This window comes from Etheostoma spectabile, chromosome 20 (genome assembly GCF_008692095.1).
Source record: "Etheostoma spectabile isolate EspeVRDwgs_2016 chromosome 20, UIUC_Espe_1.0, whole genome shotgun sequence".
NCBI lineage: Eukaryota > Metazoa > Chordata > Actinopteri > Perciformes > Percidae > Etheostoma > Etheostoma spectabile.
The window spans coordinates 3,512,510-3,528,431 of record NC_045752.1 but is presented as its reverse complement, the minus strand read 5'-3'; the positions used below and the strand labels follow the sequence as shown (position 1 = coordinate 3,528,431).

The 15,922-nt window shown below is 43.1% G+C and overlaps 1 protein-coding gene across 1 annotated transcript in view; it reads left to right on the top strand.

The window, feature by feature from the left end:
- The window catches only part of LOC116670516 (TRAF2 and NCK-interacting protein kinase), a 69,273-nt gene that overhangs the window by 38,340 nt on the left and 15,011 nt on the right, over positions 1 to 15,922 (top strand). The window contains 13 exon segments of the mRNA XM_074783842.1: positions 230 to 340; positions 2,195 to 2,285; positions 3,008 to 3,138; positions 3,236 to 3,290; positions 4,182 to 4,260; positions 4,410 to 4,585; positions 5,444 to 5,510; positions 5,607 to 5,805; positions 7,578 to 7,694; positions 8,543 to 8,629; positions 9,522 to 9,734; positions 13,908 to 14,072; positions 14,435 to 14,701. Coding sequence (XP_074639943.1) covers positions 230 to 340; positions 2,195 to 2,285; positions 3,008 to 3,138; positions 3,236 to 3,290; positions 4,182 to 4,260; positions 4,410 to 4,585; positions 5,444 to 5,510; positions 5,607 to 5,805; positions 7,578 to 7,694; positions 8,543 to 8,629; positions 9,522 to 9,734; positions 13,908 to 14,072; positions 14,435 to 14,701 — 1,758 coding nt within the window.

Sequence of the window (15,922 nt, the reverse complement as noted above, 5' to 3'; positions counted from 1 at the left end):
ACAAGGAAAAAAGAGACATGTATGTCTTTGTTGTTGCATTTCAACTTGGAGAAAAAGGAATTTACTGTGCACACATGCGGTAAATGAACCACTTAGATCATTTCCTAGCTTTCTGGTCACCTCTGTAAGTTGCTTAATTGTGATTACTGGCTTGTTTATGACAGGTCCTAGACCAGATTGCTTCCTTTTGCAGAACAGTCAATCAATAACCAACCTTGTATGTGTTCAGCTGGTCATGGAGTTCTGTGGAGCCGGCTCAGTGACGGACTTGATCAAGAACACCAAAGGCAACTCTCTGAAAGAGGAGTGGACCGCTTACATCTGCCGAGAGATACTCAGGGTAAGTGGCCGTATTGCCGAGTCATTGTTTCAATCCTGTACCCGTCCTCCAAGAAACAACAATTGTGCGTGAATGTTGACAGATCTTTGATGACGTTTTCCTCCTAAAAGCATGCGACTGGTAGCTGTATGGCAAAATAACCCAGCTCTGTGATAATGTATAATAGCGGTTGACAAAAAAAAGCATCAGTTCATTTTTTTATTTATTTTTTATTATGGAAATGATGGCAACATTTAGCTGTGCAGTTCAGGAAAAACAGATAGAACCATCGGAAACTACTAGAATTACCTCTGACACAGCATTATTCCAGTTAATTAGAACCAGGGCACTTAAATCGTTGTATCATATCCAACATAGGAAAATAGACTTAGATAGAATAGACCCAGGATCAAGCCGTTTCTTACAGATAGTGATATTCTTCATTCCCTGGTGTCAAACTTTTACACTTCTTTTGAATAGATCATTCTTTTACTAAATAATGAGTGAAGATCATGAGGCAATGGATTCTTTAAATCTCATTTAACGTAACACGTGCGCTGTTCTTTGATAGCAATCAGCAGTTGTTTGTGTGTTGTTTGGGTTAACTGTGTTTTGGAGTCATATTTACTAGATGGAATAAATGTAATCTTCTTGGGAAATCGTCCTCCCCCCCTCCCCCCATCTTATCTCTACTATCTGTTGATGTGCGTTTTGTGAGGGCTAAAGCCCAGTCAGTTATACGCAGTGCTGCTCTGAACTGAGGCTACAGTGGTTTCCTTTCATCCATTTTATTCCTTTTTTTTTAACCCCCTCGTCTTATTTCGTGCTCTCTGCTTTCTCTCGTCCTGCTGTGATTTGGTCTTGTTTTTTGCTTTGTGCCTCTGTACCTTTTACATTTAGTCTCTGTCTGTCTTCATCCCCTTTGTCTTTTTAATCTTTACCTTTTTCTGTCCTTTTCCTGTCTTCCCTTTGAACAATTGTACTCTCCCAGCGGTCATTTCTCTTGTTTTCTTCCTGTACTTGGTATTTCAGTGGCTTTACAGTCAATACAAGAAACTTCTCTGAACTAAGAATTATTAAATTATCAAAGCATAAATACCGGACACATTGTTCGATTTGGCTTGGATTCAATATGACAAAAATCCTTTTAACTATGCATTTCATTTCCAAATTCTATTGGATCGATTAGAGACAACGTGCCTAAAATCCCAATTTCATTTAACGTTTATTCTTTGTTGATATTAAATAGCTGGTTGGTAGATTTTCTACTTTTAAGAAAACTGAAAGACCTACAGAAAAACGTTTATCTATGTGCGGAAGATTTTTATTGTGCACAGGGAGGTCAGAGTTCAGGGTCAGCTACACAGGAGCAACTGCAGCAGCTAGTCCCACTTCCTTTGGGAAATAATCGCTTTACATAATAATAAAAATCATAAGATAAATAGCCATAGTCTTAATCATGACTAGGACGATATAGGAATATACGGGATGAGCGATGACATTGTTGAATATCCCAAAACCGATATTGCTTGCGATAAATAAACAGAGTGTACTCAGTTCTGCGTTTCTGCTGCTTTCAGAATTCTGCTAAAATACAACAATAAATTGCTTGATGAATTTAAAACTAATGAAAGGATATCATTTTCAACATTCTTAAATTGACGAAATTGAACATTGAATTGAATAATAAAGACACCACTAAAAAAAAAAAGTAATCAGTAGAAAACTGCAGGAACTGCCCTTTATAATGTAATTGTTGAAGTTGTACTTTTTCTACTGATATTTTTTTTCAACTAACACAAAACAATCTCTCATGACTTGGGCTTATTGCTGCAGTGGTGTTCCTTCACTGTGTGTCTCTGTCGCTGTCTGCAGGGTCTGACTCATCTCCATCAGCACAAGGTGATCCACCGAGACATCAAGGGACAGAACGTCCTGCTGACGGAGAACGCCGAGGTCAAACTAGGTTAGTCTGTCATCTAACCCCACCTGACAAAATGGCTTTAGGAGTGGGAGAGCATGAGGAGGTATAATGTTTCAGATGGCTCAGAGTTGGGTGTGTGTGTGTGTGTGTGTGTGTGTGTGTGTGTTGTGTGTGTAAGAGAGGCTTTTCTTTCTTCTTTTCTGCTGAATACCAGCCTACTCATCATCCTGTAGGTCTGCCACTATTCATGGTGCAGATTGCTGAAGAAGGGGCTCTCTCAATTTCTAATTCAAAAATGCTTTATTGGCATGTATTGTGTCAAGTGTCAAGGATAATACAATTCAATATTAGGATGCGAAATATATATATGTGTGTGTGTGTGTGTGTGTGTGTGTGTGTGTGTGTGTGTGTTATTGTATCATATACATAATCATCATTTCTTTCATACTCTCCTTTCCTCTAAACGCCTGTGGTGGGATTACAAGTGTGTGTGTGTGTGTTGTGTGTGTGTGTGTGTGGTGTGTGTGTGGTGTGTGTGTGTTGTGTGTGTGTGTGGTGTGTGTGTGTGTGTGTGTGTGTGTGTGTGTGTGTAAATTGGCAAGCTATTGCAGGTTGGCAATTCGTTCCTGTTACAGTCCATAATGGAATTTAGTAAAGCCCATTGGTGTCGCCCCACCCATCCACCACACACACACACACACACAGATTAAGTAAACTGCAGACTATAGCCTAAAGTATTGTGTTTGTGTGTATTTGCCTTGCAGTGGACTTTGGTGTTTCAGCCCAGTTGGACAGAACAGTGGGAAGGAGGAACACATTTATCGGGACGCCGTATTGGATGGCACCAGAGGTCATCGCCTGTGACGAGAACCCTGAGGCCACGTACGACTTCAAGGTGCTTCAACAGCCTCCCATCAGCTGAAGAGTTGTCTGTCTGTTGTGCTTCTTGTGATCACACTGAGCGTTAACGCACTCTGTCTCTGCCGTTACAGAGTGATCTATGGTCGCTGGGAATCACAGCGATAGAGATGGCTGAAGGAGCACCACGTACGTACCCTGTCAATAACACACACCTCTGCCACACATCATCTCTTGGTGCTAATCCATTAGATAACTATAATCAGGAGTCAATTTTTCAGGCCGAAGCAGCTCATCTTTAGCCACAATTTTAATGAGGGCCAAAGAGCAGATATCAAATTTCTTTCTTGAATTACTGCTTCTTGTATTCATTTAATTTTCCATTAACTACCCTTTTTTACTGAAAGGGTACATGCACACAGTTAGGATTATGATAATTACAATTACAATTCAGTAAAAAAAGCAATTTCTGGTGAAAGTTTGCCCAAGCTACAGTTGGTAATCCACCATAATAATCAAAGACATAATTTAGTTTTGTCAAGGTTGTTCAGTTCTAGTAGCGTAGGAGAGCATAGTGCTGCGTTTTGGAAAATGACCTCTAACTGGATGAGAATATTTCAGTGTGTGCTTGAGGTTTAACACATATCCTGATTAGGATATATGGGTGTAGACTCAGTAAACACAAAGTAATCACATTAATTAGGATGCAAGCAATTGCTGAACTCACATTGTGACAAAAGACGATCTAAAAGCCACAAAAAGAAATTCTAAAATATCTTTTTTTTATCTATCATTTTATCATTGTTTTTAGCGGAACACTGGCTATACTTGACAATATGAAGTTTGAATATTAAAGACCCTAAATAACCAAATTAAGGGCTCTTCAGGAGACAAGACCCAAGTATGTGTATTTGTGTGTGTATATGTCAATACTGATAACAATTAATTGTTATCAGTATTGACAGCATATATTGAGAGGAGGCTCTAGCTGGCTTTGACTATATGCCATGGCAGTGTGAAGCACAATTAGATAAAACCATTCACCCTAACTCACCCATGTCTGGTACCTGCTATCCTTAGCCCTGTGTGACATGCACCCAATGAGAGCCCTCTTCCTGATCCCGCGCAACCCCCCACCCAGACTCAAGTCCAAGAAGTGGTAAGTGTGAATCCCACAACATTATCAAAAGCAGGATAATCAGTCCAGATGATCGATGATCACTGCAGTGTCTGTGTGTGTGTGTGTGTGTGTGTGTGTGTGTGTGTGTGTTTCTTTTTGTGTGTCTCTGTGTGTGTGTGGGGTTTCAGGTCAAAGAAGTTCCAGTCGTTCATAGAGAGCTGTCTGGTGAAGAGCCACAGCCAGCGACAGAGCACAGAGCAGCTCCTCAAGCACCCGTTCATCAGAGACCTGCCCAACGAGAGGCAGATCCGCATCCAGCTGAAGGACCACATCGACCGCACCAAGAAGAAGAGAGGAGAGCAAGGTGAGGGAGACCGTGTGCCGTAGACGTGGATGTATAGATTTAAATGCAGATGGACGTCTAGAATTACACGCTCGCGGCAGGGGAGGTGGAGCGACTGATTCATTAGGTAGTTACGCTTGATAGATGGCAGCGAAAACAGTAACCCTGGATTACACACACACACACACACACACACACACACACACACGCACATACACATACACACATAAAAACACACTTCTTGAAAAAAAAAGAACAACCGCTACAAGGGTGAGATAATACAGTTAATACAGTAATACAGTTACAGATGCACGTACAGACGCAGATTCTCACACACATGTGCCGTCACAGCGAGGCAGGAAACAAATGTGGCAGACACTCTCCCACAACACACAGACACACACCATCTGAGTGATAAACTGACACTCGCACACAGCACTGCGCCAATAAGAAGCACATTAATCGCTTCAAGAAACAACATACTGCAGGGCGGACGTCGGGATGATGTATAGAAATGTCGTGTCACTGTGGAGACTGAGGCTTTCTCCAGCTGTCACGTTGTCACATTCGGAGGACAGGTCTGCGTGGATGTCTCTCAGGAAAGAACCGGTCCGCCTCTACAACCGTTACGCTACAGGCCCCTGTTTGACTAAAAGAGCTCCAAGCGGATGTTCTCCAGCTCGCTACACACAGTGAAATTACCATTTATACTCTTATTCAAAGCGGCTAAAAGAAAGTGCCTTGAAGGAGGGAGGATCTGGGAATGGCAGAATCGTGAGCAGTTTAACAATGAACAAAGGCAGTTCAAGTGAAAAATGAAAATCGTATTTCTTTTAGATGCATTTTATCCTTTGAAATGTTTATTTCTCTCTCGACCAGATGAGACCGAGTACGTGTACAGTGGCAGCGAAGAGGAGGATGAAGAAAGAGAAATGGGTGAACCGAGGTCAGTGTCCTCACAAATGTACTAAACAAACGCCCTTTTTTTTACTTTTCTTCTCAAAACACATTTGACATCTCTTCACTAACGCGCCGTCCGCAGCTCCATCATCAACGTCCCCGGAGAGTCCACCCTAAGGCGGGACTTCCTGCGCCTCCAGGTGGCCAACAAGGAGCGCTCGGAAGCACAGCGGCGGCAGCAGCTGGAGCAACTGCAGAACGAGGAGCACAAGCGCTTACTGTTGGCGGAGAGACAGAAACGCATCGAGGAACAGAAGGAGCAGAGGAGACGTCTGGAGGAGGTAAGCTGGAGGTGGTGGAGGAGGATTAACCATAACCTTTGGTCCTGATGAATGCTTTTATCTACAGCAGCTTATATCAACAAACATTCATTAATAATAGGGTTGGGCATGGTTCGGATTTTTACGATTCCGATGCCAAACCGGTACTTTTAAAATGACTCTGATTCCTAAAAATCAACAAACATTTAAGAAAAGCTCTTTTATAGAGTTCACCAACTGAGCTATCTTGGCGCTCACAATTCTTTAAATTCAACAATATGTTAAAATTTTCAAGTACTTAAGTATATAATAAGTACGCCTCAGTCACCTAACGCACAACTACAACATTTAACAATAAATAACAGTTACACTATTAACCCTTATGTTGGCTTTCATGTCAAAATTGAAAATCAACACTTGTTGATGCTTTTTATCAATGTTTTTTTTTTTTACATTTTCTTAAGTTGTCCCTTTTTTCAACAGTTTTTTCAATGTTTGTCTCTTTTTTTGACATTTAACACTCTGTAACACTAACTTAATAACTTTAGTTTTACAGTCATTTTTGGAATTTGTGTTCAATGAACCTCATTTATAAGAAATTAGACCTTTTTTATATTGTGGGAAATGTTGCAAACTTAAGAATTTCATTGCATGGTGTAAAATCTGTGCATATGACAAATAAATATCTTGAATCTTGAATCTAATATTTGAGTTATAAAAGCAGAAAATAGGAATTATTTAGAATAAAATTAAAGGAATGGATGTTGATGGATAATCACAGACTGAAATATGTCAACTTTTACTCAATACTATTTCGAAAACACTTGTAGAATAAAACCCTAATGAATGAAAGTAGAGATTTGTACTTGCCAAAGAGCATTGTGTGGAATCAATCATGTTATGTAAAAAGAACATTGATATAAGAAAACGGGTCAATTTGACCCAAGGACAGCATGAGGGTTAACAAGTAACAACAAAATAAATGTTGAGTTGGTACGCTAACCAGAGCCCAGAAGGAAAATATGGCATTTTAAAGGTAGCCTACATTAACGGTAGCTAGCTAATGGTAGACTACAGAGAAAGTGTGATATTTTTACGTCCATTTCGGAGCAACAGAGGGAAAATATAGTGGAACTGGGTTTCGGTACCCAACCCTAATTAATATATAGGTTTTAACATGCATAGCCCAATTATTAGCAGCCTTCTCTTTGGCTCTTCATGCTTTCTTCTTTTAAATACTTTAAGTGCCTATTTTGCCAAATGTAACATATATTGTCCAATTCTGATAGTTTGAACTTACAAAACCCTTTTATTTTCCATTTGGTGCGAGGCGGCAGAAGAGAGGGAGAGGGTACCGAGACAGACAAGCACACACAGCCTTTCCCCAGTGTCCCTCTCTTAGTTCCAGAGAGCAGGCTTATAGAAGAAAATCCTTAGCCCATAATCAGCGTGCTCTCTCTGGTTTCCCACCAGGGTTTGCCTCCGAACGCACGGCTAAGCACCATGACTCGACTCAACCAACGTGACCTTTTCCTCTCAGGACCAAGTGTGTGTCTTTGACTCTGCGTTTTGAGCAATACACGTGTGTTTGAGCAAGAATGTAAGCCAAGACACAATGTAGAAGGAAGCAAATTTTAGTGCAAAACAAAACAAAAAAGAAAGATGATCAAATGAGTGGACGCAACCATGGATTCCGCGTGTGTGCGAGAGTTTCTGCAGAGACCCGATTTTGATTGGTGTGAAAACGTTGCGTTGCGATCCTGAATCTGCTTGTGCTTGTGTTCTCCCCACAGCAGCAGCAGCGAGAGCGTGAGCTGCGGAAACAGCACGAGAGGGAACAGAGGAGGCGCTACGAGGAAATGGAGCAGCTCCGCAGAGAGGAGGAGAGGAGGCATGCAGAGAGAGAACAGGTTCATACACTTACTAAGTAGTATAGTATTAAAACACACATATTGTATGAAAACAGACAGTATGGTGCCACAGAAATGCGTTACATGATGATAACTGAAGTCCAGAATCCCTCATTTGCCCTTAAACTTTCCATTTCTTTTTATGGCAACATCTTCCTCTGTCTTCCTGAGTCAATCTGATTTTACTTGTCACCTTAAATAACCTCAGTGGCGCATTTTCCTAATGTTTTTTTTGTTGTTTTGTGTTTAGGATTTCAGTTTCGAACCCACAGAACTCGGAGATTATTAATCTGATGATGGAGTTATGCTTTGTTTTTCTGTGCTTATCTTTGCGCGCTCCCTTTCTTCCTCTCAGCTCCAGGATCTTACATCAAAACTTTCTCTCTGATTACGCCCAGCCTTTGTTAACCATATTTCAGTCTAAATCGCATCAAATTGTATTGCAACATCTTAAACATCGCAAAAAACTAAAACACAACCGGATGGATTTTCCTCTGTCAGTCTATCACTGACATCTTTCCTGCTTTCTTTCCCTTGTCCTCTTGTTGAACTTACTGCTGTTCTGATGTGTATTTTCTGTCTGTCCTGGTGCTTCTTTTATCGCTCTGTTGCTCTCCTCCCACGCTTTTCAAAGGTTTTGGATAGATATATTCAAACCTCTTTTCTTTTTTTTCTCTCTGTCTCTTTGTAACACATTACAATTGTTCGAGTACACGGCCTCCTTAGCTTCATCTGGGTTCAGACTTGATATCTCTATTTTTCCTCTGTCTTTCTGTATTTGGATGTTTAGATTTCCAGATTTTTTTACTCTGTCTATTTCTATCTTCCTGTGCCGACACGCTGCTCAGGAGTATATCCGTAGGCAGCTGGAAGAGGAACAGAGGCAGTTAGAGATTCTCCAGCAGCAGCTACTGCAGGAACAGGCGTTACTGATGGTAACCATAGCCCTCCCACGTGCTACCACTGCTCCCCATCTGTGCTGTGTGGCCCCCTATCCCCACTGCATGCACCCGAGTGTCAGTTTCAACCATTCCCCACAGGGCGTAAAATATGTTTTGTCAGCCCCAATCATGTAGGCCCACACAAAGTGAGAACATTTAAGAAAAAAATAGGACATTATTATTTTTCTCAGAGGGTTTCTCTCAGTGCCCCAGTCTTATGTAGGCCAAAGATTTTGTGTTTTATTTAGCGCGAGGAATTCACAGTATGTCTTGTAGTATTAGTCCACGGCTACTTGCATCCTATTTGAAGATAACTGTTTTAAAGGAGCGCATGAAAGGAAACCTTTTTGAGATCCAACCCATGCCAACTCCAAAGACTACAGCAATGACATCACGCACCAAAACCCAGGGATGTGGCATGGCCTGAAAAATGGCATCTTCCCCTTCACTCGCTACTGCTATCCTTCCTGCCTCCATCCCTCCTTTCATCTCAGTACCTACCTTCCCTTCTCCTTCCTCTAATTTGCCAAAAGCCTTACGTCCGGGAACTTTCTACTCCCCTTTATCCATCGTCAGCCATACAATCGTAATTATCATTGCGAAAAGTGTGTGTTCATGTTCCATATACAGTACATGATTCAATATTTATGTTTCTCTGTTCTGTTTGGCATGATGATATCAACGCATGGCTCAAACCTGACATTAGAAACAGGCTTGTGTCACACAATAATTACTCACCTGTTTTGGTGTGGATCTCTGTGTGTCTTCCTCTACCTCTTCCCAATTCTCTCTTCCCTTCTCTTAATCTTCCTTCCTTTCTCTCCTCATATCTGTCTCTCATCGTTTACCTTCTCCCTATACCCTTCCTGTCGCTCTCTCCCGCCAGGAGTACAAACGTAAGCAGATAGAGGAGCAGCGGCAGGCGGAGAGGCTCCAGAGGCAGCTCCAGCAGGAGAGAGCCTACCTGGTGTCTCTGCAGCAGCAGCAGCAGCAGCAGCAGCAGCAGCAGCAGCAGGAGGGAAGGCAAGCAGAGAAGAAGCCGCTTTACCACTACAAAGATATTATCAATCCTAATGACAAGCCTGCCTGGGCTAAAGAGGTAAGTCACAACATGCATGATGTACAGAGACATGCATGCAGTCATAACTTTGTGATGAGTTATTTTCTAAGAAGTGAGGAAAGGTACCAGCTCTGAGGAAGGTAGTGCATTAAATATATGCATGTTTCGGTGATGATCCTGGAATTGTTTTTTAAATGGTGTGCTTTAAACAAACCCAGTGGCCTTCTTGTGTTAATATCTTATTCAGCAGGTTACTAGAAGCAGCGGTCCCGCGGGAGACCTTCGCTTTTTGAATCTGAAGATATTTGAGAATTAACGCTGCTGCTTCGATAATCTCAGTGTGATGTCTCCTTGTGTGTGTGTTTGTTTTGTTGCTTACCCTCCTCTGACTTTGGCTCCTAGGTTTCGAAGCAGCAGCATGTTCAGGGTAACCCGCCTTGCTCCAAACTACGGCATCACCGGTCATTCAACCAACCGGCGTCATCCCCTGGCTCAAGGGGTGCTCAGGCCCCTAAGCGAACCCAGTCCCATGGTGCCCAGTTCCTCCACACCCACCTCCCCCATATCCATATTTCACTAGATGGCGAAGAACCACTAGATCCGGGGCTCAAGCAGGAGATAAGTCAGCAGGTCAGAGAGTTTAGGGCTCAGAAACTCCGTCAAAGGGGCCGCAGCCCGGGGCCTGTCCAGAAACACAACCAGGCCCCTGGCCAAGGGCCCAGCAAGGGACCTAGTAAGAGTCATAAAGAGAATTCTAGTCAAGGGCCAGTCAGCCAGTCTAATCCAGCACCAAACCCTTATCCTCTGGGGCCTAGCAATCAGAACGAGAAGCCCATAGACAGGCATCTCTCGGTTGCCAATCAGGGGCTAATGTCTCCGGGACTTCAACCTCATCCTCAGTCCCCAGGACAGATCCAGAGGCCTAAGTCAGGATCCAAACCCGTTTCCATCCCTGCGCTCAAACCGGTTAGTGGCCGTTGCAGGTCCCACTCACCTCGCTGTAGAATAGATGTAGACATAGAACAGGGGTATCGGGCAGGGTGGGGGAAAGAGATGAGGCAAGCTGTCAGCAACAAGGACCTTATGGTGCCCTCGGACTGGGACGTCACAGCATTTGACCCCCTCAATCAATCCCACCCTGACAGCTTACTCCACTCCGGTCTACCTAGACGCAGGAGCTCCTACTCACCTGCCTCAAGCTGTTTTCTTCAAGTCCCTGAAAACAATTGTTTCCGTTCCCCTCCTTCTAATAAGGACAGACAGGGAAGGATTAGGGGGCAGAATGGCAGCCATAGTGGCTCTATGTGTGACCTCACAGCTTCTGCCCCAGCAAGCATACTTAGACAAAACCTGGCTGATGGCAGACAAATGAGTAGTTGCTCCTCTGACCGCTTGTCAGCCATCTCTCCAACCACTCCGGCTCCTTGGTTTGACCTTTCTCCTCGCACCTCTCCACAAATCTCACCCTCGTCCTCAGGCTCATGGTCCGATGTTACCTTTTCTCCTCCATTTACCTTTTCCCCTCCATTCTCTCCTGACATCACTGTGTCCAACATCAACCTGCCCAACCAGGCCTCCTTACCTGCGCCTAGCCCCCACTGCTCCCCGCATGGCTCTCCCTTTGGATCCCAGACCCAGATCTGCATCAGATCTGCTGTTGGGTGCTAGACCCTTGTCCAAAGCACTCATGTATAGGAACACACACACAAACACACACACACAGTTTTGTACTTCTAAATTTGTGACTGAATTAATGCATTCCCTCGCCCAAATCCTACCCTTAACCATAACAGCTACATGCTAAACCTTGAGCCCTTATCCAAATGTTGTACCTTCTGTTGCCTTTAGTACAGGTTGATTCCACATAAAGAGGTTGGTACACACATTTATTTTGTGTCTGCTTAGTCTAGCATTGCCAGACCTACCTCCTCAGTGCTCAGTCAGCGCTGGAGTAAAGTCGGGCTACACTACGCATACATTCTGGAACAGTAGAAGAAACACCTCTGGCTTGTTTCATTTCTTTAAACCAATCACAGTTGTCTTGGGCGGCACTAAGCCCAGGAGGCAGTGACGGTGCATCTCCGAAATTGTCTTGTGAAGGAAGTTGTTGCTCTGAAATGGCTAACTCCCCTTAAAAGAAAATGCCACATATAAATATTGAATTAGGATAACTGTTCTGCTGATTTACTGTTTTACTTACTACAAATCAAAACATCTACTGCCTCTTAACCCAAGCCTAACCCTAAAACCAAGTCTAAACTCTCAAAAAGCCCATTGTCAAATATGTCCTCACTTTTCGGGAAACATCCACTCTCAATGTCTAAAAATCAAAATAGTCCTCACAAATATAGAAGTACAAGAGCATGCACAATGTACATACATATATTAACATACAATAAAGAAGTATAGCTACATTTATCTCTATTTTAAATCTACTGGGACTGTAATCCAGAGGAGAGGTGCTGATATTCAGAGGCAGTTTCTAATACCACCCTGACCCATAGGTATCTTAGTGAACCATAGACTTGCCCCAACCCCTCCACTCTGCAAGCCACCTTGTCACCCTTATCCCCCAGTGCCCCACAAAGCCCGGCAAGCCCGCTCCTAGCCTTATTGGTGTTGATGTCAACGGGGAAACCCACCCAACTCGTCTTCTTTTTAGGTCAGTCAGCCAGTCAATCAAACCCCGGCTAGGTGATGGGTGCTGGCCAAGTGGTGGTGGGATCCTCAGAGGATAACCTCTGTCCTCAGTCTGCTCTCCTTCCTAATCTTCTTCTGTGTCCTTTCTTAGTGTAGCAGCAACAATTAACTTCCTCTGACACTCTGTTTTAACCTCTAAGAATATCTGCCATGGTAGAAAGAGCGTTTGGGTGGTATGGGCTGGAGTTGAACCCAAACACTTGATTCAAATAGAATGAAGATTTAAGCAGCTCTACCCAAACGGTTATTTCGTCTGTAAACAGATATTCTTAAGGTAATCTCTCTATCTTTGTTAAATTCAGTTGATGTTTATGCTAACCTTGATCGCGTACTGCCTCCACAGATTAAACTCCACCTGGATCACAGCAGTGTTTCTCCTGAATCACAGAATATTTCCTTCCCATTGGTTCTTTGTACTTAGCTCCTGTTTGTCGATGATTTCTTTCCTTCATCAGCAGTCGTCTTTTATTTCAAGTGAACAACTAACAACGTATTTGCCACGTTTTCTGCCGCCAGGTATTTATCATAGTTGTCTCACTGTAGTTGACTTCCAATCAGGCAACTAACAAAGATTTGAGGAATGACACAGTATTGCACAGTTGTTCTGACCCAGGTCATAATCTTGAATAATCCTACTAGATTATGAGCTCATGTGGAATTATATAAAGCCTTCCAAAAGGGATAGCTCTCATTGCACATGGATGTTTACCTGGGAGCTATTGACACTATGCCCTGCTGAGCCACGACTCAATCCTTCACCAACCGTTGAGTAGATTGTTTAGACTCCAAAAGTGTGATTTGGGCACTCTGGGAGCATTTCTCAGAGCCTTCTCTCACTGCACAGTAGATAATCTGATAATCTGATTACACTGGTAGGAAGGAGCTTTCTGCCTTCCTCATTCACAGATATTTGGTGACGCTTACATGCACTCACACTAGTCGGTGGAAACAGTCACTCAAGCTCTTATGGAAATATGAAACAGGGGTTTTGTGTGTGTATGTACACACAGCCTTCACACATACTCAAATCTATGCTTTTGGTTTGAAAGACCTTTCTACACAGCCATCAGACACTCTTACTTCTAAATTGTATGTGGGACATGGAGACACACATACACAATAATTAGATGGGGGAGGAATCATAGAGGGGAATCTGATTGGAGGTGGTGGGATAAACAACTCAAACACTGTGTGGCACTTGCAACCTGCCAGACCAGATTCTAGATTTTCCTTTGAGGGTTTCCGTGGAAGTAGGGATTTGCTTCTTGTGTGTGTTTTTCCACAGAGAGACGGTTAAGACAAAAAAACAAGTTCAGCTAAGTTTCTCAGAGCAGCAGGTTCATCATTAATCATAAATCAGGCAAGCAGGCAAAGGAAACGGGATGTTAAGATTGTCTGGTGGCTTGTAGGTGTGCATGCGGAAGGGGAGTGAGGCCCACAGTGGGCCGAGCGTGGTGATTGGGTGTGCTGTGTGCTTGGCTGTGACTGATAGTGGTGTATGACCTATCCCAGGTGGAGGAGCGATCTAAGCTGAACAGACAGAGCTCTCCAGCCCTCCAGCACAAAGTGTCCAACCGCATCTCTGACCCCTCCCTCCCTCCCCGCTCCGAGTCCTTCAGCAACGTGGGCATGCAGCCCGCCCGCACCCCACCCACCCACCGCTCCATTGAACCACAGGTGTGTGTGTGTGTGTGTGTGTGTGTGTGTGTGTGTGTGTGTGTGTGTGTGTGTGTGTGTGTGTGTGTGTGTGTGTGTGTGTGTGTGTGTGTGTGTGTGTGTGTGTGTGTGTGTGTGTGTGTGTGTGTGTGTGTGTGTGTGTGTGTGTGTGTGTGTGTGTGTGCAAAAAGAGGCTTGTGAATGTTTGGTGTGTTTTACAAGGCACAGTTTTATATAAAAAAAATAAATAAACACAATGCATTTCATTCCTCTATCTACCTCCTTACTGTCTTTTCCATCTCTATATTTTCTTTCTGCTGTTGTATTTCTTTTCATCACCACACCCACCACCCTCAACCGCTCTATCTCTCTCCCTCCCACAGATGGCTCACCTGGTTCCAGTGAAGACCCACTCCGGCTCCATGTCCGGCTCTCAGTCCCTGCAGGACCAGTCGGGCTCAGCCCTGAGCGAGGGCGTCAGCGTGGGCTCCCCCAGGCCCGAGATGCCCCGCCAGAACTCAGACCCCACTTCTGACACCCCGGGACCCCCGCTGCGCGTCACAGGCAGGGAGGAACGGGACCGAGAACGGGACAGAGACAGGGATCGGGACAGGACCGCCTGGCTGAGAGATGAGGACATCCCGCCCAAGGTAAGAGAACTCCAAGCACAAAAGAAGACTGACAATCACTGGTGATGCGTTTTCTGGTTCAAGAAATTTTCATTTGTCTAACTTGTTAGAGGAAACAAACGTCATCGTGCAAATCATCTTTCAATGCTGATGAGTTTTTCATTTGTTTGGTTACGACGTGCTTGATGTATGACTTTGCTCACAATGTTGCCCTCTCTAATAAAATGAGGTTACTGAACTTGTGTTGAAACCACAACAAATGGCACAAGTTTGCAAGATTTAATCAGCTTTTGCAAGGCTTGGAATGAGCTGACGGTATTAGGCTGTTGACTTTGATACAAAATATTTATGATATGATGCATATCTTGCAGTACAGATTATTTAAATATAGCATTTAGAGTGACACCGTCCAGTTTAATGCAACTGTTGATAGAGAGATAGATAGATAGATAGTAGGGGTGGGAATCTCTTGGCACCTCACGATTCGATTCCACTCAGAGGCCAACGACTCGATTCTTAACCGATTATCAATGCATCTCGATGCAACAAGTTTTTATGTAGAGTTCCATGTGTGATTTTTAAAAATATACATATAAATCTGAGTTTCTTACTCAGAGTTTGCTAATCACTTCCTAGACAAAGCAGCCAGACAAAGCTTAAAATTTGGACATATACAGTATTTGTTTTAATGAAATGTTGTCTACTGAGGTTTTTATTTTGTAGTCATTCCATGCTTAAGCCTTACACATGGTTGTGAAAGTCAGAGGCTGAGTTATGTTTAAAGGTGGAGAATTGGCTTCTTACAACATTAAACATGAGGTGGTCAGGTGTAATGTGTTAAAGTAGATCAACAGCCTATATGTATTTTGCCTAATTATTTTATGTATGTCTCATTAGTCCATGTCTATGTATACAAAATTACATTTTTTTTTTCTCCTTTTGGCCATTTTAGTGTTGTTGTTTTTTTTTACTGCACTGCCTAAACTCTAAGTGTTTGTCTACTATTCCATCCTTTTTCAGTCACTGTGTTTTCTGATTTGTACTTGTCTGGAGACATTAACATTTTTTTTAAATCAACACATTAAAAAAAAAAAAAGTATTAACTTATCAGAATTCAGCCTTGAATCATTATAGAGAGAATCACAATGCATCTAAGAATCGATTATTTTTCCCATCCCTAATAGATAGATAGATAGATAGGTAGGTAGGTGGATGGATGGATGGATGGATGGATGGATGGAT